Here is a 23815-nt window from a genome sequence, read left to right as displayed (position 1 = left end):
CTAATGTCTGAACTCAAAAGTACCGCCACTTTCATCGTGATGCCATTATTCGTCAACAACATCTTTCTAATGAACGCTTTCTAGAAGCAAAAATCAGCGCATTTTATTTATCGAAAGGCCAATGACTTTGAGTGACTTGGTTTTTGTGAATGGTTGCGCTTTGTATGTATGTGTGCTACTCAATCTACATTTTTCATCAAAATAAAGTACACACAAGACATGTTGCACATTTATTCCAATGGGTCTATACAAAGAGAAAGTTGGCAAATTGTTATTACTATTATTCTTCTTCTTTTTTTTGTATATATTTTGTTTTTAAATTCACATTCATATGAGCACCATGAATAAATAATATCGTCTAAATTGTGCTTAATTTCTCTTTGTTTCTTTTTATTCAACTAAATGGCTCGACACACAATCTCCGATCGAAACGTCAATTAAGCATTTTCTAGTCACACGCATTGAATGTGTGCTATGGTTAAATCGAAATGACGCGAATACGCGATATGGGCGTCTGTGAGTGTGAGTCAGGAAATATCTCGAATCAATTGGAATTATATTGGTCGAAATTAGCGACTTCGTGGAAGTGAAAATGCTAAATATATGGATGCATGCATGTGTTAGAAAAGAAACCATTCGATTCAATGGAAATTAACCCACGTCAATGCGTGTGAATCTTATTTTGGCGTGTTGATTTTACGAACGAAACGGTTATAATTTAATGCGACAGATGGACTAGTCAAGTGGGTCACAAACAAATAGATGCCTCATCTTTGTCGTCACATAGTTTTCATTGGAAACGATAAACAATTTTCGGACGGAGCGATGATAAAGTTTTCGAATGAAATGCCATACAAAAACAAACTCATTAAATGAACGAAACCGTTAAGTCTCGATGGTTCTTCGGCCAGAGATAAACACTTGAACCATGCAATTAAAATTCGTTTGTGATAGGTCAAGATTGGAATAATTACAGATATTTTATCGCTTTGTAGAACTGTGGTGCCATAAATCAAGCGTGGAACCGCTACACAAACTCGAATCGACCGTTTTAAATTGCTACTGTAAAATTGTGTGTGTTTTTTTTTCTTTCGAAATATGAAATCTCGGTTTTATTTCCGAGCCAAAAAATGGACGAGCACAAAAACTGAGTGAAGCGAAGAGAATGCTTTTATTGCCATTTATTGATAATTCACAGCAGATTGGCCGACAGCTTATTTACACTACTTAGCAAAGAGAAAATTACAGGGGCGACAACTTAATGTGGCCACCATCATCATCATCATCGTTGTTATTTATCGCCATGAAAGACTCACATTAATTTTCAGACCATTAATGAAATGCAAATAGGAACGAATTTATCAATATTCATAACTGTGTGATGATCATTTGTGTCTTAGGATTTTTTCTCTCTTTTTTCTCAAAAAATGTGATCTTTAAAATGGGCACAATATATTTTGCGTCGAATAAAGTCAATAACAAACAACTGCTGATCAGCGGCACGTAGTGAGACAAATACATCGTTCGCCTCTATTGATGTGTGAATAGAGGAAATTCAAAACAGAAATAAACATAAGAGGTTTGTGATTAAAGAGAAAGTTTTGCACAAACAACACAAAACGGTTGTCCATACACACACGATGGCGATAAGTCAAAAGCAGCAACAAAAACACCACACCACCAACTTCTTCAGCTTTGGAACAGTGTCGAAGAGTCTGTTAAAAATACACCTGAAGAAAATCACTGAGCAAGGAAAAAAAACATACGACAGATAACAACACGAACGAAAATAAAAAAGAAAATACACATCACGGCACACAGCCCAGCACTTCGTATAACCTGTGCGAAATTGCTTATGTTAATTTCATACACATCATATCGAATCGCATATTGCATCTTCTCGCTCGTTCCCGGTCGTTTGCTCGCTCGCTCTCGCATCAGTGATGTTATGCGAGTGCACAAAGAATCCATCGAATCCCAAGTATGGATGTTGGTTAGTTTTAATATAAGCGTTTTCGCAGCGATTTTAAATTAGCTTATGCCATATCTCTTAACTAATAATAACCTGTGATTCTGTTTTTGCATGCAAAAATCAAAGAGAGATGCTGAGAAATTTTCACAAACGCAAACACACCGATGATGATGATGATGATGGTGATGCCAAAGCTAAACAAGCACACAACTTGATGCAGTCTCTTGGAAAATGCAACAGCAGCATTTGGTATGGTGATATGGGTACTGTGCACGCATCATCATTGTCGTTGGCCGTGTGAATGTTTTGGATTTGCTGCTGGATGTATTTTATATACAAAATCTGCCATATAAATATATATATACAGAAATACAGATCTTGTTTATAAGGTTTTTTTTTATTTAAGTTGGAGTTGATAATATTTTTTTTCGCGAGCAAAAGAGCGCACTAATGGGCACGCACAAAAAGAGAAATCCAACTTAGCCTCATTGCACAGCAAACTTCCTCTTTCGGACCGAAAATGGCAAGAAATTTCTTATTCATTTGAATGATTTATGAAACGGAGTGCAAAACAAAATTAAATTGTGCACACACACATACATCGTACGTCGGATGCTTTAGATGGAATGCATTTTGCTCTGATTACGTGTCTAATGAATCACCTTTGAAATATATTAACTCCCCTCATGCAGATGGATATTGTGTGCAAGCAAATGCACCGGAATCATGATGTTTTTTCTTCTTTTTTCTCATCTGTGCAGCGTGAAAAATTTTAATAGCGCGTCGGTGTCCAAAACTAACATATTTGGTGTTTGTGGTATTACACACATGAAGCCACAATCATCTAGCAGCCTCACACACACCGATTTTCAGATTAGATTTCAGATGTCTAGCCATACGGCAAACAAAAATATCCACACACACACCACACCGGGGGAAAAACAGCATCTACACAAAGCAATCGGCGAGAAAAAGTAAAAAAAATGTAAACACAATGGCAGAGCGCGGCAAAGACGAACAACAAAAAAAAACAGACAAAAAAAATAATGTAAGATCAGGGAAAAAAATCGCATATGTATGAAATTCAACCGTCATCTATATCAAATTTAGAAAAATTAACAAGAGAGACCGACCGTGTTACAAACGAGAGAAATCAAGGAAAGTATTGCAGCCGACGCTTTTCTTTCACCATCGGCACACTTCGATCGAACAGACTATGTAATTTCACAGCCATAAAAGAATAGAAATTAATAGAATGAAAAATGTGTGTGTGTGAGAGAGAAATCAGATTTGGCATGCGGAGGCAATAGCATACCTTTCCTTCGGCAACAGCAGCCAAATCAATTTAAGCAATCAACTTCCTCTACCGCACGTTCCAATAATACCCGATACCATTTCACTTTAATTTCGTTTTCTAATGGCATTTTTCTTTCACTCCTCCAAGTGAATTTGCAGCACCGGCACATTTGGTGAAATAAGACGAAGAGAAGAAGAAAAAAACAACATACCTAAACGACATTAAAACCAAATGCACAATACAATGATGAAGACGAAACAAAAAACAGCTCGGAAAAAATTCTGTTCCGCGGTGTGTTTGAGAGAGTGCGCGTGAAAAAAAAACCATATGGATTCAATCGAGAGAGAGTATGTGTGTTTTTATTGTATTGTTATTGTGTGTGCAAAATTACATTTAATTTTTTACTTTCCTTTTCAAGCACATTCATTTAGATGATATGCGAGATATCTAAACTATGGTTTTTTTTTCTTCTTTTTTTTTTTTTAACTTAACACATTTACCACGAGAAATGATGGCGATGGCAACCGCCGTGACAGTGTATGCCATCGAACAGTTATCGCCTCTCCTCGAAGCCAACGCTGTATTGTTTGCTCGTAAACAGATGGTATATCCGGCATCTTATCTTTTTATTAGCGTAAAAAAAACGCAACAGCGGTAGTTGATCGCAAACTATTTTTATTCATCCACCGAAAAAAAGGAAAGCAGAAAAAAACGACACACGGATAGAAACGGAGAAATCAACTGCTAGATGATGACGAAGAAGAACAAGACGGAGAAGAAGAAGGAAGAGAGAAAAATCTGACAACATCACCTACGTATGGTTTATTGTGCAGAATAAGGCACTTTTAAACGCCACCACCACCATCAATAATACATCAGTTGAAGGATCTCTTATTGTAACAAATATTAGGCGCGATATCACAGTAGCAACGCAGAAACAGGCACATCGAATACACACTCACACTGGCGTAGAAAGAGAGAATAGAAAAATAACAACAACAATTCAATTTGGAATTGCTCTTGAGATTCCTTTTTGCTCGCATTTTTCGTATTGGTTTTGTTTTCATAGGTAAATGTGTTTGCCCGTGTGCATTGTATGTTGACGCATGCACCACATACCCACTGATCACACGGCACACGTATCGAAACATACAATCGAATAGAGAAGAGCAATAACATCAGATGTGGAACAAAAAACGCACATATCAACTTCATATGCTTCACTCTCGATTAAGGGAAATCAATCGATGGCACACGCTACTTTCCCTTTGAGCCACATCAACAACAACAATAGCACACAACAACTACCAATTACTGCATTTTTTACGTATGCTCGACGTTTTTTTTTCTTCTTCTGTTGTATTCATATATATCCACAATCGTTTTGTGGGCTGTTGTTTTATTTTCGTCACATTGCCTATTGCACGCTCCTCATAACTTCTTTTCTTCATTCTAAAACCATTTCATTTTTTTATGATTTCACTCCTCCTCTCTCTCTCTCTGTCAATTTCATTTTCAAACCAATCATTTTTTTCAGCTCATTTTTTTTCATATCGATCTTTTTTTCATATCGATTTTTTTTGCGTGCTATCAATGTGGCACACCAAAAAAATGCCAGAAGTTAAGTGAAACCGAAAGAATGGAAAAGAAACAACAACAAAAAAAACAGAAGTCGAAGTAAAAGTGAAAAATAGGAAATATGTGAATACACCAACAACAAAAAAACGCTAGAAAACAACAGTAATTCTATTTAAATAGGATCGACCAAATTTGGTTGCTTCCTTTTTGTTTCGTATACCTCATGATTGTGTAATAATGCTGAGTTTTTTTTTTGTCTCACTTTTATTACCTATTGTCAGGAGCTACAAAAAATGTACACCAAAAAAACATATTGTGGTATTTTATTAAATATCGAATAAACCAGAATTTAAAAAAATTAATAGGCAAAAAATCATCGATGAAAATTAAATGTTTGTTTTTATTTAAAATTATTGAAATGCATATTTATTGACATTTATTCACCATTTATCTGTTGTTTGAATGCACATATGTATGCAGAAAAAATCCTCTTCCGACCACACAAATGGACTGCGACAACAAACGCCAGACAAAATTCGGTTAGGTTACAGTTAGTTGACGTCCGCATTTGATATTGATTCATTCATGTTCGAAAATGCATCAAAACCGTTGATTTGAAAATGGGCATTTTTTCTGCATGAAGCATCACATTTGCTTGGATCAAATGAGTCAATCTCATATCATTATTAACATATTTCATGCAGAATTGGAGTAAAACGGAATTGAAGTAAATACATGACTCATTAATCATGAAAGTAAAGTGTGATAATTTCACGTTTTCACCGATCGACAACATGGTAGCTCTGCATAAATTCATCAATAAAATCATCCGTTTTTCATAAAATGCGCTTGGGTGAAATTTTTAACGTTTTTACTCTTTTTTGGACCGGTCTTTGCTACAATTATTCCATCGATTATTTTTTTTCCGTCGTAAATTGTCAATGAATATTAGTCATGTATCGAACATTCTATAAAAAGTGTTAGTACATAAAGAGTTCGACACCCGACCCAATTAAAATATTTTATCAATTTTTTGCGATACAAAACAGCAATGTATGACTCATCGTGTCGTTTGTTTTGTTATACATTTCAATTTAGCAAGTATAAAACGGCTTTTTACATCAGTAAAAAATAACATTTATGAGAGAAAAACAAATGGTTTGGATTTTGTCAATTGGATTATAATATTGATACAGTTTGATTTGCCTAATATGCTCGCTCATGCATCACAATGTGTGTCACTTTTTTATGCCCAAACATGACGGATAATAATGAAGTCTTTAAAATTGGCTATCCAAACGTACAAGCGATGATAACATTTTCGTGATGTGGAAAATGAATACTCACACTGAGTTGCAAAAACAAATGTTCGTGTTAACAAACGTTGTGATAAAATTCTTTCTGAATTCCTCAGACTGACTAAAATTTTATGAAAATTTAAGGAATTTATATCATGAGATGTAAATTATAATTGCTAACAGCACTTTTTTTAGAGCAATGAAATCAAAATGACAATATTTTATCTCTAATATTTCTGAACGATTTCTGATAAGAAACTTAAGTTTATGGAAAACAATTTGAAATAAAAAAAAAAAACAGAACTCTTCACCAAATGCGCACCGCAACGAGAACAAGTGTAAAGAAATTACTAAATAAGCTTTCGCTTTGAAAATTTACATGAACTTGAACTCTGCATTTCAATTTACTCTTAGCAAATTACAAAACCCGACTTTAGCACAAACAATTTCGTTCGAGAAAAGATCTTGATCGAGTGTGGGCATTAATGTGGGCATTCCTACTCTAAAGTGTATAAAATTCTTCTATTTGCCACCAGATGGCGCTGGATACCGTTTGTATCTTTTGGTTCATTGAGAACGGTTTTCATTATTACTTTCAATGAGTGATACAAAAATGCATTATTTATATTAAAGTGGTTGCATTCGTCAATATTTATTAGACCATATGCACCCTCGTATGCATTCGTATGCAGAAACAATTGTCATTTGAATGCATAAACAACTATATTAGGGGAAGTATTGGTCGCAACCGGCATTGGTGCGCAGGTCAATGAAATTCCATACATTTTATGTTATCGTACATATATATCTTTTGTATGGCAAGCTGTTTACTCTCGTCAATACATCAGTTTATACTCAGCTGTGTATCGATGCGTTTGTATTTTCTAACAACGGTAAATCGTTGATTTTCTCATTTATAAACAAAATATTATAAACATAAATGTCCAATAAAACAAAAACATAAAATCGAGAAATGGAATAGTGTAATATTTGATTGTCTTCATTTTAAGTGTTTCAATCGATTTATTCAAACTCATCTTTCTTAATCACCTTTAGTGTTATTTGTGTATTGTGTTGTATGCTGTTTATATTTTTGGTACTCTGTGTTCATGTGACGCTTCGATAAAATTCGATAGACTTTGTGTGTTTGGATGGGGGAGTACTTAAAGTTGCAGAACCATTTTCTCATTTTCTCAAATGCATAAAAGTGAATGCGTTCGGTAGGAGGGTTCGTTGCAAATAAGCATTGCTGATTAAAGAAACCCCTGTGCTCTCTCGCATAGACTCATAAAAATGAACGCATGCAACAATATGGGCTTCGTTATTTTGGTTGCGCTTCGTTGACAACGACATATACTACATGAAATGTTTGGAATGTTTCATTATACCTTTTAGCAAGCAATAAAACGGAATACATCTAGGAATACATTCGTTCAATAATGCACGCAAAATTGCGTTCGGTTAGTTGTGGTAAAATGCTGCAATGCTGACAAAAAGTTCACAGTCGTAATAAACATTTTGTGTGGGTTGAACGCAAATAAAAAGCGTGTATGTATTGTATTGAAAATTCCATATAAAATAATTCCGAATATTTCTTCCTGCGCCAAAAACAAAGAACGAAGTTCGAAATTGAATTTTGCCTCAAAGCAATAATATTAGCAGTCGAGTCAATCAGAGCAAAAAGCAAATTAACGAAAGTGAAATTGGTGAGTGGTTGTTAGTGACAGCAGGTGAAGGGTGTGTTGAATACATAATGGAGGAGGAATTACGGTGTCCGTTTTGTAAAGAACTCTATGTAAATCCAGTGCTATTGCCGTGTTACCATGGATTATGTTTAACGTGTGCACTAGACACACAAGTACAAATTGTAAACAATGGCAGTAACAAAAATAATTCAACAGCATCCACATCACAAGTTTATCAAGTGCCCGTCGGTAATCATCAAGCTCAACAATGTCAAAATCAAACGTCGTCGTTATCTCGCAAAAACTCGGGCGAAAGTTCGGCCAATTCGAGCACATCGGAGAGTATGTCATCCGATCAAGAAGGTGATAAAGTTAGTATTTTAAGTGAAGCTGATTCGGGTGTCATTTGCAATACATCACGCCCCAATTCATATGCTGGAACGTTGAATTTGCAAGCATTGTGTCCGCCGTCTGGTGGTGCCGTCTATTCATTATCGTGTCCCGTATGCCGTAAAATTGTGTTCTTTGATGATGGTGGCGCACGTAACCTACCCAGGTACCGTACAATGGAAACAATAATCGATCGATTTTGTGAGCGCGAGGCATTGCGATGTCAAATGTGTGCAATTGATCCGAAAACAGCGACAGTTATATGTGAACAGTGTGAAATTCGGTATTGTGATAGTTGCCGTGATCTGTGTCATCCAGCTCGTGGACCATTGGCGAAACACACATTGATTGTACCGCGCGGCGGTGGTGTTGCAACAACAACAACCCGAAAATTAGTTTGCATCGAACACTGCACAGAACCATTGACCGTATTTTGTTTAACGTGTAAAAGTGCATTGTGCCAACGATGCCTGTGTGATAGTCGTCATCAATGCCATGAAATTCAATCAATCGCCACTATTTGTAAATCACAAAAGGTATTGTTTCCCCTCGTTTTTTCTTTAGAAAATCATAAATCACCTTTTCACCCTAATACTACTGTCGAAAAATCCAAAACATCAACTTTACCATCAAAATGAGAAAATTGATTCGAATTTCCGAGGAATGAAAATAGATAGACACCGACACCTTGAGTCGTATTTAAAATACCAGGATTTCATTACAGAGAACTATTAATACAAGAAATTTCTTATTAACAAAGATGATTTTTCCGTTTAATAATTGTTCGTTAGTAGATTGGATTTTTCTTCCTTTTTTTGATTACTGAATTTTATTGGTATTTTTTTACAAAAATTTCACGCAAATAGTAGTTATTCACGGAATTTTATAAATTGTCTTACTTTCATTCCGAATTCTATGCGAATTGATCGAATTCACGCATTTTTTCAGACAATCCTTTCAAATATGTTCGCATAAAAGTTGCAAAATATCGTATAAATTGTGACGTTTTGCTCGAAATTCGATCCTAGAGCTGCAATTGGTGAATAAATGACTGATTTTTGAGGAAAGAACAAAAATTGCATGAAAATCAAAAACTTGAAAGAACAAAAACAAGACAAATAGCCGATATAATTTCTGTTCAATGACCCCAGAGCATATAAAACGAGTACGATAGCATTTGCTTCATAATGCAAAGTAAATCTTCCAAAATAGAACGATGTGTTAGAGTTGAACGATAAAACTCATAAAATTACATGAACAAATCGCTTTAATTCAATTAAACTTTAAATCAAATCTTAAACTCAACAATTGTAAATGTTCGAGTGAATAAATACCGTCATTGTTCCCCTATCTCACACTTTCAATAGCAATAGTCATACAAATACTCAAGTAATTGTAATTGAAAACGTCCAAATTCGTTTTGAGTGCACAAAACTGGCTCTGTTTCATAGGGTTCAGCCCAGTTTAAATTCGAGAAAAGAATAAAATGTTTCACGCAACATTCAACATTGTAGGAGAATGAAAGTGTCTTGAATAAATCTTAAATCGCCTTTCTTCTATTACTGAATACGTTTATCTCTGGAAGCCTGTCCCATAAATTGTATATACAATCGATAATAATACTGTAAATAGGGAGCCATTGAATAATTTTATTATGTGTTGTTCAGCGCTTGTGCCAGCAATGATATAACTCATAATAGGCGATAAACTCTTATCGATGAAGAAACAGACAGACAATACGGTTTACATTATGTGAATAGTCAGCGATTCATTTCACTCGGCTTACTTTGTATATTGGTTCGGTTAATTCAACATCGCGCTGACAGATGCTTTTATTGAACGGATTTTAAATTATCATGACATGAGCACGATGAAAATTTTGCATGAAATTACATTACATTAAGCAATATTGACAGTTAATGATATGATTTAAATATATATTATTCAAGCAAATAAAATGGAACGCATGAATAAGATTAATTTTGATGCATATATTTTTCTTCGCTAAACAGACGGAACTCTCGCAAAACTTGCAGCAATTGTCGGAGAAAGCCAGATCTACAACGGAATTTATCCAAAGACTGAAGGGAATGAGTGATAAAGTGACGGTAAATGTTACTCTGCGTCTCTGAGGAGGTGGAATCGTGACAAGGAGGCGCTCTTTTCCTCCTTGTTTTCCGCTCCCCAGACGAACAGTTTCTATACCTTTATTTCATTTGCCCTTGATTTAACAAAAAATCTCCATGCTTTAATTATTGTTTAATGTAAATAAATCCATTATTGGTTGCACGATAACTAAATGTGATGAAATAATTCAATTATCAGGAGTCGTGTAATGATTTTGAGCAAATGGTACTAATGCAATGCGAGTCGTTGATACAAATGATGCAAGAGCGCCGTGATTACCTATTGGAAACAATTGAAATGGACAAAGAGCATAAATTACGTGTACTAAAGGTACGTGTGCAAAAACACATACATTTTAAGCATTTACATCGATAAAATTTCAAATTTTCAATGCCCACAGGAGCAGCAAATGAATTGTGCGGCTAAATTAACGCAAACCACTGCTTTAATTCAATTCTGTATCGAAGCACTCAAAGAGACGGATAATGCAGCTTTTCTGCAGGTACTGACCAATATCAAATCGCATGAAATGCGGCCCATTTCACAAATCGTTGCCTATAAATTGTATGGAATTAGAAATTAATTTGGATTTGCGTGTTTTTGTGTGTGCGTAGGTTGGTTCCGCTCTAATAAATCGTGTTGTGGACACCGATGAGAGGTGGCATCAAATGGCAGCGCCACGTGTTACTCCCATTATTGATCTACAGCTAGACGATTTCACCGTAAAACGAGCAATTGACAATTTAAATTTCACTCAAATCAAATGTAAGTACAGACACCGCAGTTGTGTAGTTGTGTTACCTTGGTCAGTATTTCGATTAAAAACAATTTAATTAATTTGTTTCTGTTTTATTTAAATCAGCTGGCCGAGATTGTAATGAGCGCATACAAACAGGTAATTATTATCTAATCGTTTGCTTAAACGCTTCATCTCCATTTTATTTACAATTCATTTCATTTGCATTTTCATCAGAAAATGTTTTCATCGCTTTTTCTTTTTTAATAATTGCGAATCTGAGCTAATCGAGTTTGTTTCTGATTTGTTTCATTTAGTCCCGTCGATACCAGCGATAATTCACGAGGAATGTTCGACCGTAAATAATTCGGTGACGGTGGCTTGGAAGGCATCAAATCAGATATCAATTGATGGATACGTACTTGAAATGGATGACGGCAACGGCGGAGAATTTCGGGTTTGTTTCGAATGCATTTTTAATATGTTTTTTTGTTTCTTTGAACATTTCTGATTTTTCGACACGAATAGGAAGTGTATTGCGGAAAGGAAACTATTTGTACAGTCGATGGTTTACATTTCGATTCGATGTATAATGCACGCATTAAGGCATTCAATAAATTCTATGAGGGAGAATATTCAGATACGATTGGATTGCACACGGCAGAAGGTAAGTTGCATTGAAACAACAGAATGTGGTTCAAAAATTTATTTTTTTTTTTTCATTTTGAAACAGTCGCATGGTTCACATTCGATCCGGCATTGAGCAATGCAAACAAAAATGGTTTATCAATTTCAAATGGGCTAACGACGGTTTCAGCAAATGGATGGGATCACAGTGTTGCGTTAGGTTCAGTTGGTTTCTCGCGCGGCATTCACTATTGGGAGTTTACCATTGATAAATATGCATCTGATACTGATCCAGCCTTTGGAGTGGCAAGAGTCGATGTGGCAACCGACCGTATGCTTGGTGAGTTTGATGAAATTATTTACACTTTTCCTTTTTTTAATTGGCATGTCTTTTTATACACTTTTCGATAAAAAACGATTTCTTTCGAAAATCGCAGGCAAAGATGACAAAGGTTTTGCCATGTATATTGATCACAAACGGTCTTGGTTTCAACACAATTCGATACATGAACGTCGTATTGAGGGTGGAATCGCAAATGGTAGCACAGTTGGAATTCTATTGGACCTAACTCGACATACACTGAGCTTCCTTGTGAACGGCATGCCACAAGGTTCAACGGCATTCCGTGATTTATATGGAGTATTTTATCCAGCTGTCAGCCTAAATCGCGGAACAACAGTTACATTGCACAGTGGCATATCGGCACCACACATGGATTATTTACACTGAACAACACGTTTGTGTATACAAATTCAAAACGATTGATAATGAAAATTGAAAGATATTGAACAAATAAAACCATGCGTTTAGACTAAATAAAAAGCAAGCGAATGAACTCAAAACGATTGTTATACTAACTGAACAGATATTCGATACTTTTTCGGACAAAGTCGAAATTGAAGCAAAAAATTAGAAGGGTGAATGAATTCACACACTTTGCTCACTCTCTCTGTTTTCACTGCAAGTGTAATAAGAAATTATATTGTTTTACACTCTCTTCATAACTCATAATTCAATTATTGAGTCAATGATTTTAAATTACTGATAAAAAAGCAGTAGCGAACGGCAAACAATTATATCTTGTTTAAGCATTTGTTGACTTCTGTCGGTTGAAAGTGAAAATCAATTCAAGTTGTGGATGACTAATATATGACGAGCCTTTGTCATACGTCATTTAATTGATTCGATTCATTTGGACACATTGCTTGACATCAATAATTGGAAATCATTACTATTGAATGATTTAAATTAAGTTCGGCTACAAGATTCTAGACAGAATTAACTAATAAAAACATTTATAAAGAAACGATTCGAATTATATAATTTTTGTTGTACAGCATCTAGAAATAATACATAAAATTTAAACTTTATGAAGTAAAAAAACGATTTACGCACAAAATGTAGAAATGCCATTTTTCAGAATTCAATAACGTTTGGTAATAAAAAAATGATTGAATTGAAGCAGCCACCTTCGAAAAAAAGTAATGATCAATAAAATTAATCCTTAGAATATAACGATTTTTGTCTTCAGAATCATCAATTTGAGTATTAGTTTCGAATGAAATGTTTAATTTAAATTCTTAGTATAGTCCAGAATCCTGGAAATGATTTACAATAGTTTATTATTAAGAGAGAGATTGTCGAAACAAAACAAAACAATAGAATAAATTAAATTCGATGCAGCATCTTAATCAACAAAACAATCTTTTGCACAATTCATTTTCCAATGGAATTTCATCCGCATCATCCATGTAAACAAATTGATTTATTTCAAATATTAAGTGTCACAAGTGGAATTTTACACCAGTTCATTTGTCAAATGAAAATACCATGTCTATAACTGTCACAATTGATATCGTCATCAATTTGTTTATATGTAATTTATCATTTCATCATAATATTCGGTACAATAAAATCATGCAAAAATATAATATTTTACTCAATCAAACCGAACAGCATATTTTCGACAAAGAAACGCACATTTCGAGAGAAATATGATATCTTATCATTGTGAAATGAATCACGCACAAAACCAAATACCAATTTAGATGTTTAGAATAGATATATTTAGATAATTTATATTAGCCTAAGATACCGACATTTTCATATCGCAAAGTAGATTTAGGCAACGATAAAAATAAATTAAAGTCATTTTTGATGATCAAAACTGAAGTGAATTCGGAGTATTTATTTATGTGAATTTCTATCTAGAGCGTTATGAGTCGGATGAAGCAAGTTGAATCTGGAAATGGTTTTGCGTAAGTATAAATAAGAGTTCTCATGTAATCGGAGATGATCCAAATGTGCGTTGTAATCGACCATGTGATTGAAAGTTATGAATATGAATAAAGATCACTATATGTTAAATTGACGATCGTCATGTAAATAGTGTGACGGCATCGGCGACTTATGTCGGCATTTTCTTGTCTAAAAGCAAATATGCGTTGAATATATGCATGATATGCGTTTCTAAATTAATTCCAATTGCTGGATAATTAACGTCGCGCAACGCTCTTGAATCGCGTTATATTGAATGGAAATTGTTATGGATTTAAATGAGTAAAAAGTCATTGAAACATTTCATAATAAATTTCGTTCGAATGACAAAAAAGAAACTGAGATGCTCAACCGACCATTTAGCATGCACGAGCTAAATATTCAAATCAATTGTTATGAACACCAAAATACTACGAGCGTAGTGCAGGCTCTTGACGCACGTGTATCGTGTGATAAGAGTAAATGTATCCGAGCACATGGACGAAACTTGATACGAAAAAGAGAAGGAACAACAACACGACACCGAAGCGACAGCACAACCGAACATCGTATGTTGTATCGTATGAAAATGTGTTCGCAAACATTATGAGCGTGCCCAAACGATAAAACGCTTTGAATAAATAAAATCAAGCGGCATGCTCGGTCGATCAGTCGAGAGTGGAAAGTGGCATCAGTTTGACAGTGTAAAAATCTCATTCTTTCCGAAAATCAACAACAACCGAATTTCATCACTCATTCGTTCAACGATCTCCTTTTTCTCGACATATTTTTATTTTGAGTGTTTCACAATTTGTTTGGGCTTTCCGAACAGTGTGTAGAGTGACATTGAGTTTTTCCTTTGTGTACATCGTGCTTATATCGTCAAATTTGTGCATAAACAATACTTTTGTTGTATTTTTAATTTTAGCTTAATTCGGCGTTTTTTTTTATTGGGACAGTGCTCACATTTGTTCGGATGTCAGTGCATAATAAAAATCGTGATTTTTATACTACTTTGTGGATTTTAAAGTGCGATTTGAAACGATTTTTCGCCGAAAAAAAGAGGCAAATTTTGAAGTTTTCCGTTTATAAACGAGTTTTGGAAGTGAAATACGTGCAATTTTTAGTTTATTTGTGATATTGTATTTTAATTAATCTTTTCAAATGTAAATATTTAAACAAAACGTTGCATTTTCAAACGTACATCATAAACGTCATCGTATAATTGGCGTATGATCAATTTCTGTTGCAAACTAACAAATCACGTCGAAAATATCGTTTGATTAACCAACTGTGATCCAATTCAATTTTAATCGATTTTTGATTTTCTCGTGCTAATTTCGTGTCTTTGCCTATACCTGTCAACCCTTTAACATCACAAAATGAGAATCACCAAGAGTCTTCCGTCTAAAAGTAGTACCAGAAATCAGTACTTAGCCACAGTTATCGGTAAATATTCGAGAAAAATTGACTGAAATTAAATTATCTATGTTCGCCGAATTGTGATACAGTAGAAAGTGTTATTGAATTACGTATTGTGTACAGTTTGACATTTGAAATGCGAAAATGAGAAAAAAGTATTACAAGTGCATTTATGAAAATTAAATTCATGATTTGTATGAAAAACAATTTTCTGAATTTGACCAGATTAACTGACTCCAAAAACCAGTTTCCATGTCTGCGAACTAAAAATATTCATCTTTTTCTTTCTTTTTGGTGTCTACAGTGAATATAACGAATATATTGTATGGATATGCATCAGGATGGACAAGTTCTAGTCTGCTAATTTTGGAGTCAAATGAAAAATCCCCGCTCGTTGAAGGTGCCATGGGCCAAGAGGAACGATCGTGGGTTACATCACTTTTTGCTGTATCTGGAGTCGTTGGAACCCTTCTCTACTATTTTATAGCTGATGTTGCTGGGCGAAAAATTCCACTCGCATCAGTGGCCGTTCCACATCTTGTAAGTAATAAAAAATGAGAAGATTACATTAATCATCTTTATTGCCTCATGTTTGTTAATTATTTGCATTTCATATTTGTTTATTGATGTCTATTTCAGATAAGCTGGATTCTTATCGAATACGGAATTTATCCATGGCAACTGTATTTGTCAAGAATACTATCTGGTCTCGGTAGTGGTGGTGCATTTACTCTGGTACCCATTTTTATTGCTGAAATATCAGAGGCTCAGTAAGTTTTCAATATTTTTTAAAATTTATTTCGTCGTTAAAATGACATACTTTCTATTGTGTAGTAGAAAGAGAAATTTGTTAATCGCATAATATGCAAAAAAAATTTGTACTTGAAATATCTGTATGGTCATTAAATTTGTCATTAAGGGTGTATAGACATTGACTTATGACACATATCTGACGAACGGTGGCTGCATTGTTTTACTTTCATTTTTTAACAAATAAAGTATCATAATTTTACAAAAACAATAAGTTCATATTTACTTTTTACAAAAAAAGCGTACGAGGTCGATTGGGAAGTCTATTGATGTTCTCCGCAAATGCTGGTTTTCTATTTGCATTCTTGGCCGGTTACTATCTTCAATACTTTGCCATACCATATTTCGGAATCATCCTTTCGATAGTCTATCTTTTGTCGTTTATATTCTTTCCCGAAACACCGACATTTTTATTGCGGATCAAAAAGGAAGAGGTGAGAAAATTCGATTTGTAATCAAGTGTGAGGAATTTTGAATACAGTTTTGTACCTGCTCTTTTGTATTTCAGTTGGCCGAACAGTCTTTTAGATTCTATCGAAATGTTGGCGAAGGAGAAACAATGTCAGACAATATTCGCAAAGAATGGGACGAACTTCGAAAACGAATTGATGAAACCATGCAAACTGAATGCAAAGTCAAAAACAACTTCGAATACAAAGACTTGTGTAAGTATTACGCTAACGGAAACAACAAAATGCTAATTATCAACAAAGTATATTTTAAAATTTTACTGAGTTGACCTAATGTTTGGATTAATTTATTCTTAGTTGTCAATTACTTTGAAAAATTTGCATTTTACAATTTTTCAATTTATTTTGAATGAAATTACATACACTTAAGCATCGATAGTTTCAATTTTATTTTTCTACAAATTGCGTATCGCTTGATGAAACATGTCAAATTACAGCAGAATATGCCGAATATCTTTGATAATATTGCTTCTGTAGCTTCTTCTGGATTGTTCGATCATTTGTTTTTCTATATTCTTCAAATGTCTTTACTAGAAAAAAATATGAATGCGAATAAATGTTTTGAAATTTGATCTTCAAATCTTCGAGTTACACTTGCTATATGATGAGAAGTTAGATGTACCAGCTAACAAGTTTTGTTTTTTTATTCTATTTTTATCAACATATGGTTAACATATGTTTGATGTGCAGGTACGAAACATGTTAAATGTAATGATATTTCAAGAAACTGCCTCTATACAATTCGATGAATTGATATTGCCCATAGCCAAAGGTTTTGTTTTTGCTTGTGTACTAACACAAATGTGTGGCAAATTTACTTTTTGATATGTATAACCTGCTGAGAAATTCACTAAGTTTATAGTTTTTTCTTGGTCCATGCTTCTTTCGCCTCTTTTCAAATCACTTTGCTTATCCAAAATAATCACAAATGATCCAAAAAAAAATGAAGAAAAATATGAATAAAAAGTATTAATTTTGTTAATATTTGTGTATCAAAATGATCTTCCATCATTAAAATCCAATTCAATTTACTCTTCTTTCAGTCAAAACGCGAGCTGGACGTAAGGCGTTTATGATTGGATTGGCTTTGATTTTTATGCATGAATTTTGCGGTGTATTTACAATGCTTAACTATACAGCGACCATTTTCCGTGAAAGTGGTTCAAAGTTTTCGCCTCAATTATCGGCCATATACGTTGGAGTCGTCCAATTACTAGGTGGGCCTATGTGAACTAATATTTTTTTCTATTTTTTATAAATAACATTTGAAGGTGTTTCGAAAATCAATTCCAATTTTTATTCGTTTGTTAGGAACTTACGTGGCAACATTTTTGGTGGATCGCTTAGGTCGTAAGATCCTGTTGATATCTTCAGCGATTGGAACATCATTGTGTCTGTCATGTCTTGGCTCCTACTCCTACTTGCATTCGATTGGTGTCGATGTCAGTCCGTACTCATGGATTTCCATTGCCAGTTTCTCAGGAATGATGTTTTTAGCTGCCATTGGACTGATACCAATTATGTTCATTGTGATCGCAGAAGTGATGCCAGAGAAGGTAATGAAACTGAACTTAATTACAATTCGAAATATTCATCATCGTTTACTTTGTGCTTCAATTAGGTGCGTAGTATTGGGTGTACAATTTGTTTCTGTTTATCGTGGATCCTGGCATTTGTGATGGTCAAATTCTTCGAATCAGTTGCGCTCGTCTTTGGAATGCACGGCTGGGTGTTTTTATTCAGCGGTTGCACACTTTTTGGTGCCATATTCATCATCGTATTTATTCCAGAAACCAAAGGAAAGAATTATGCCGAAATTGCGGCCATTTTAGAACGATAGACATTTTTAAAATGTAGTTGTATAAATCGAATTTTATGGAAAGGACTATAGTTTCTTTTAGATGAACGTTAATTTTATCAATGACAAATTATGTACTTATTTTGTTCTCGAGTCGTTAAATTTTTATAGAAAATTTGTTGAAAATAAATATTTGAAAAAAAAAAAAAATGGAAATTCCATGAGTTTTGCTCAATGATTAGCAAGCAATACTCAGAGAGTATTACAAACATACATAGTCCAGTGATCAATTATCAACAAGTGTTCATAGGTCCAATTGTGCTTGGTATGTATTTTTCCTTCTCCTTCATTCCTATTTAGATTAGTCTCATGGGTGATTCCTTAGAAAAACCACGATTAAAAACATGATGGCTATCGTCATTTTTTTTCTCGTCCGTTTCAAAGGATTTCTTTATTTATTTTTATTCTTCTCACAATTTTTGACAATTATTCTATAAATTAATTTAATATCAATTTATGATTATACATAAAAAAGAAATGGAATAGAATATGAAAACAAACAACGAATAAATTACATGACAGCATTTGAAATTAGCGTAATTTGTCGAATATATTTTGTGTTGTTGAGTAAATTGTGAGTATGTTCATTTTGGGTCGTTAAAATGTCTCTTTTTTTATGTTTCGATATACAGACACTTATTAAACTGCCAGACATGATTTTTTATTGGAAAATTTACTCGGTGTGATCATTTTTAAATTTTTTTGTAGTTTTTATTTCGTGTATTTTTTTTGTATGTTACAATTATGACATTTTGTTAAATACAATATGTAATATTGCTCTAGCTGATACACAAATCGATTGTGTTCTTGAAAATACCTTCAACAAGAAAAGAAATTGATAGGAAGAAAAAAAAATAATTCATATCCAAATTACAGAATGTTATTGTTGTTGATGCTGCGCGCAATGTGTGTGCTTGTATGATTTGATGGTCTTGGAATTTTAAGCTAATTTTTCTCATATTTTCTCTCTTTACGTTGTGTATTTTTTTCATCTTCTTTTTTATTCGGTTTGTGCTTTAACTGAGGTATCCATATCACTTGATTTTAGCATAAATATCCACTTTTTTATGAAACCAACTATAATAATCGGCTACGGCGATTTGTGTTTGATTAAGAGCTTTGCCTAGATTTTCGGGTGAAAGTTGTCCGCTGTATTATCAGCAATAAGAAGAAAAAAGGAGAGAAGAAATTGTGTTATCAGTAAATAAAACGTGTCAGAATAAAGACGAACGGTCAAACGATCGAACGAATGTTGAAAAAAAAAAACGACAAATTATGCAACACAAATATTGAAATACTTACACAAAAACTTTTGTTTGAAGAAAATCAACGCTGTTTGAGTACACAGTACAGCTGGTGCTAGAAATGAATTTCCACGTTGAAATCGATGAGTCCGAAATTTTTTGTGGTAAACCAGGTGCATACTGTTCGATCTATGTGTGATGTGGAAAATGAAGAATATTGATTAAATAAAATGCATGAGATAGTGGCTTTCAAAATTGTTCAATGCGTAAGAGTTTTCGCAAGGCAAAATTAAATATTTGTTCAAATAAAATGTTCATTGAAACGATGACCTCGAAAATGTGCTGAATGCGTTTGAACACACGTCGAACACACATTGATGGAATGCCATCGAATCAGCGATTTTTTTGTGTGTGTGTGTGACACATTGAGGAATTTTAAAACAGCAAGAGAGAAAAAAAAATCGAATACTTACGAAATTAACAACTACGGGTGTTTTTGCTGAAACATATTCTTTTGTGACAGTCCATCCATTTTTAGCTCCATTCAATGCAACAATTCCAAAATCTTTCAAAAATAAACCGTATGGCTTAAGAGCAACATAGGTGACGTTAGCGTAGATTGGTACATTGACTTCAGCCCATTGGTAGCCACGCGCACTGGTGGACAATGATTTTGTCCAGGCAACTTCAACGTATGGCAATGCTCCGGTATCTTTCAAAAATTTACCGGCAGCTGACTTCTCAAAAACACCATCATTACGTTGTGTATCGTATGCTAAAAGTCCACCAATTGCAGCGAGCAACAACACAATACCGAAAAACCATGGGCAACACGATGATTTCGTTGATGATTTTCCTTTCTTTTGTGATTTATCTTGAGAGGACTGCAAAACAATAGAAACATTCGTTAATCGTTACGTCTTTTTTTCAAATAAAATTTCGATTGAAAATTTCACGGAAAAAAGTATGCAATAAAAAATTGATGGAAAAAATACTCACTTTCTTGGCAACTTTCGGTTGCTTTTGTTGCTTTTTGTTATTCCCTCCAGCCATGGTTTGTAGTTAGTGTTTTAAAATAAAATCTGTAAAAATATTTCCAGAAAGAAAAAACCAGAATTCAAAATTTGTTATCAGTTGATATGTGAACGGGACGACGTGCTATTTATAAATGATGACAATTGTTCAAATCATTCGCTTAACTAGATGAACTTCAATACATTAGAGAAGAAAAGTCAATGTCAAATGTCGAAAAACGATTAGAACGAAGCGCCGAACAGAATAAAATATATATATTAATGATGTTTTGCTTGAGAATGAAGTACGAAAAATTCATTAGGTGGCAATGACTCAAACAGGTATTCGAGAGAATATTCGCCAATCCCATGTCATTCATGTGTGCAAACACAATAGCAAAAATGCATATTACAATAAACCGATTTGCTTATTTGTCTCGACACTAGCAAAACGAGTATTCTTCATATATATATTCATTTCTCATTTCAGGTCCAAAATCAACATTTCGTTTGCAAAATATTTGTTGGCAGTTGACGACACAACTACGAAAATGTGTTTTTGCACATTTTTTTCGCAGTACATTCGTGAATAAATGCAATTTTGTGTAATTGTGTGCTGATTATGAAAAATTGTTCAAAATTGATTTTTCCAATTGAAATCAGTGGCAAATAATTTACAATTTTTCTGGAACTGTCAATATTAAAATAATTGCGTTGCAATTATACAGCATCTAGTTACAAATTAACACTAGCAACATATAATATTTTTTTCTCTGTTCTGGTCGTCTCTCGCCTGTTAGTTTGATGTGCGTCTGTACAAAGAAACGGGATAGAATGCGATGCAAAACATCATGGCGACCGGCGGAACGGTGTGTGCACGAAAGAGACTAATAGATACACAATATAAAAATCAATAGAAGAAATGAAAACCAACCAAATACAGAGACAACACTTAAACGGATTTATTTGCTACAATTTTCTAAACCAAATCAAATTTCTATTTCAACAATCGATTAGCACATTTCTTTGGCACCGACACTTTCACAAATCGATATATCCCCCGAAAAAATGAAATGACGACGGAAAAACGGTCGTTTCTCTAGTTTTTTTCTCTTTGATTGTGGTACTCCTTTGTTTGGAATGAAATCACAGTGAGCCAACGGCAGTCACAAATTAGATCCGTCGGAAAATTAGTCGGGATGAATGTGTGAATAGAAATTTAGATAATGGTCAAATTTTGATGACAACACAACACTTTTTTTTCGTCTTCTCTTTTTGTTACCTTCTTCTATAGTTGAAAGCAACTAGCAGACTCAAAATGTTAAAACGAAGAACCGCACAAATACTTCTAGTACGAGTAACGCACACATTGATTTCAAATCAACTAATACTAATGCTCACACGGAACATGGACCGAACGTGTGTCTGTGTGTATGTAAGATATATCATCGCCCCGAAAGATCTAACAAAGTATACACCATTCCAAGGCACGCACACATATAAACGCATCGATACTGTGGGTCTCACAGAAAGAGAGAAAAAACGTTAACGCATCGGCATCGTGTTTGGCTGATGTCAAGCGGCTAAATTATCGCATACTTAATTTCAAATGGAATATTCTTTTTTTTTGGTTGAATTTCGTAAGTCTGTGCAACCACGAATACAATTACAGTGAAAGTCGTATCTTTGATTAATTGGCTATCGAATATACTTTTTTATTGCGAAACCATCGATTTCAAGATAATATACGCTTGTCTGAACGTTGCCCTTTTTTTCGAAGATGATTTTTGGAATGACAATTGAAATTTCTTTGCTACTCTAAATGACTATTTTCACTGTGACCTTTTTTTTACTAGAAATTTCACCAGACAGATTAACTATTCCACTTACCGCGATATAAAACTGAATCAATTTTTTTGGTCGTAACGTTATGGCACCAACGTTGCTTTCCAACTACCTATCGGTTACTGATTGCCAATGCTAAAAACTACAACGTATGTCGACGTGTTAAAAACTCGCCGCATTTCATACATGACGGTTTTTTTTTTCAGATGATCTTTCACTCGTGTTGCGTATGTGTGCGACCAGAGTAGAGCAGACGAACGCGTATGTGAAACATGTTCTCAGAGAATTCCAGTGTGTGCGTGTGCGATGTGGAAAAATTCAAATTTTCACTGTTGCCATTGTGGTGTCATTGTGGTCAAACTTGTTTTGAAGCACAATCAACAGAAGAAATTACCAAACTGCATTCGATAAAATTTCATCTTTTTTGTTATCAAAACGGAATATTTTACAAAATTCTTATCAATTTGTTCCATTGAACGAGAATTAATATTTTAATTGATAGCATTGATCGAAATTTTACACGAATGACAGACGGAGTTTTGTAGAAAGAGACAAACTGACATTTGTGCAATGTCGTTACCTTGTGTGTATTTCCAGTATAAAACGGCCCCCAGCGCATGGAATTCAATGCACATCAGCATGAAATACAGTATAAGAGCTCAACGCACTTTGAATTCAAAACACAAAGGGGTTTTTTTGTAACTGATTTTAACCGAAATATGACTGACGCTTGCATTTTTACGTCATTATTTTGCCATTTAATGTTATTTGGTCTTATTCGAGATCATACGAAACAAAAATATCCAGTTTAGATTATACGAAAAAAATACAAATATTTAATCGATCGAAATAAATGCGATGGCAATGAAAGAAATGAACGAGATTTTTTCATTTCAAGCATGGAATAAAATAGACGACTTGATATTACTGAATGTTATTTATATTTGCGATAAAAACCATTCTATGTTGTCCTCATGAAGTGTTTCATGTTTATATTTATATCATGTCACGTTATAAATAACGCGAACAAAAAATTATCGTGACACCAGTGAAAATGAAAGCAATAAATTGATAATAAAAATTGAGCTGTTATTTCTTCTCCAAGTGAGCTGATTTCATGGAAATCAATCAGGTTGTGTCGTTTCGTTGTTGTTCTTTTTTATATATCTTTTACATATCATGTGCA

At 34.1% G+C, this 23815-nt stretch overlaps 3 protein-coding genes across 5 annotated transcripts; 2 read left to right on the top strand and 1 right to left on the bottom strand.

Moving 5' to 3' along the window:
- Positions 1-7082: 7082 nt before the first annotated feature.
- LOC116347558 (E3 ubiquitin-protein ligase TRIM9-like) lies at positions 7083-13059 on the top strand. Its single transcript, XM_031778194.1, has 10 exons — positions 7083-8756; positions 10233-10328; positions 10546-10677; positions 10748-10849; positions 10962-11112; positions 11210-11242; positions 11401-11540; positions 11612-11750; positions 11817-12050; positions 12148-13059. Exons 1-10 carry the CDS (start codon positions 7899-7901, stop codon positions 12438-12440), a joined length of 2178 nt encoding a protein of 725 aa, XP_031634054.1. The 5' UTR covers positions 7083-7898; the 3' UTR covers positions 12441-13059.
- A 1560-nt stretch (positions 13060-14619) lies between these two features.
- On the top strand, positions 14620-18615 carry LOC116347570 (facilitated trehalose transporter Tret1-like). The gene is made up of 8 exons (XM_031778218.1): positions 14620-15416; positions 15694-15929; positions 16029-16159; positions 16441-16633; positions 16708-16864; positions 17713-17886; positions 17981-18225; positions 18291-18615. The coding sequence occupies exons 1-8, from the start codon at positions 15350-15352 to the stop codon at positions 18507-18509; spliced, it is 1422 nt and encodes a 473-aa protein (XP_031634078.1). The 5' UTR covers positions 14620-15349; the 3' UTR covers positions 18510-18615.
- Positions 18616-19213: 598 nt separating this feature from the next.
- Positions 19214-22799, bottom strand: LOC116347612. 3 transcript variants are annotated; one of them, XM_031778285.1, is made up of 5 exons: positions 22675-22799; positions 20771-20853; positions 20245-20655; positions 19830-19960; positions 19214-19676 (listed from the first exon to the last, which is right to left on the bottom strand). In XM_031778285.1, exons 2-5 carry the CDS (start codon positions 20822-20824, stop codon positions 19562-19564), a joined length of 711 nt encoding a protein of 236 aa, XP_031634145.1. In that variant the 5' UTR covers positions 20825-20853; positions 22675-22799; the 3' UTR covers positions 19214-19561. The 3 variants fall into 3 exon arrangements, with proteins under 3 accessions (XP_031634145.1, XP_031634147.1, XP_031634146.1); XM_031778287.1 differs by lacking the exon at positions 22675-22799 and adding an exon at positions 22067-22113; XM_031778286.1 differs by lacking the exon at positions 22675-22799 and adding an exon at positions 21719-22036.
- Between the last annotated feature and the right edge of the window lie 1016 nt (positions 22800-23815).

Source organism: Contarinia nasturtii, unplaced genomic scaffold (assembly GCF_009176525.2).
Source record: "Contarinia nasturtii isolate CC-2019 unplaced genomic scaffold, AAFC_CNas_1.1 Cnas_scaffold_1964, whole genome shotgun sequence".
Classification (NCBI taxonomy): domain Eukaryota; kingdom Metazoa; phylum Arthropoda; class Insecta; order Diptera; family Cecidomyiidae; genus Contarinia; species Contarinia nasturtii.
The sequence above is the reverse complement of the archived record's forward strand: the minus strand, read 5'-3'. Positions and strand labels throughout refer to the sequence as shown.

Excerpts from the sequence above, each read along its gene's own strand:
- LOC116347558 (XM_031778194.1), top strand. The coding sequence starts at position 7,899 with ATGGAGGAGGAATTACGGTGTCCGTTTTGTAAAGAACTCTATGTAAAT. Across the intron at positions 8,757-10,232 it reads CTATTTGTAAATCACAAAAG|ACGGAACTCTCGCAAAACTT; the intron begins GTATTGTTTCCC and ends TTCGCTAAACAG. Across the intron at positions 11,541-11,611 it reads GCAACGGCGGAGAATTTCGG|GAAGTGTATTGCGGAAAGGA; the intron begins GTTTGTTTCGAA and ends CGACACGAATAG.
- LOC116347570 (XM_031778218.1), top strand. The coding sequence starts at position 15,350 with ATGAGAATCACCAAGAGTCTTCCGTCTAAAAGTAGTACCAGAAATCAG. Across the intron at positions 16,160-16,440 it reads GCTGAAATATCAGAGGCTCA|CGTACGAGGTCGATTGGGAA; the intron begins GTAAGTTTTCAA and ends TTACAAAAAAAG. Across the intron at positions 18,226-18,290 it reads CAGAAGTGATGCCAGAGAAG|GTGCGTAGTATTGGGTGTAC; the intron begins GTAATGAAACTG and ends TGCTTCAATTAG.
- LOC116347612 (XM_031778285.1), bottom strand. The coding sequence starts at position 20,824 with ATGGCTGGAGGGAATAACAAAAAGCAACAAAAGCAACCGAAAGTTGCC. Across the intron at positions 19,961-20,244 it reads CACCCGTAGTTGTTAATTTC|ATCGAACAGTATGCACCTGG; the intron begins GTAAGTATTCGA and ends CATCACACATAG. Across the intron at positions 19,677-19,829 it reads CTTCAAACAAAAGTTTTTGT|CGGACAACTTTCACCCGAAA; the intron begins GTAAGTATTTCA and ends CTGATAATACAG.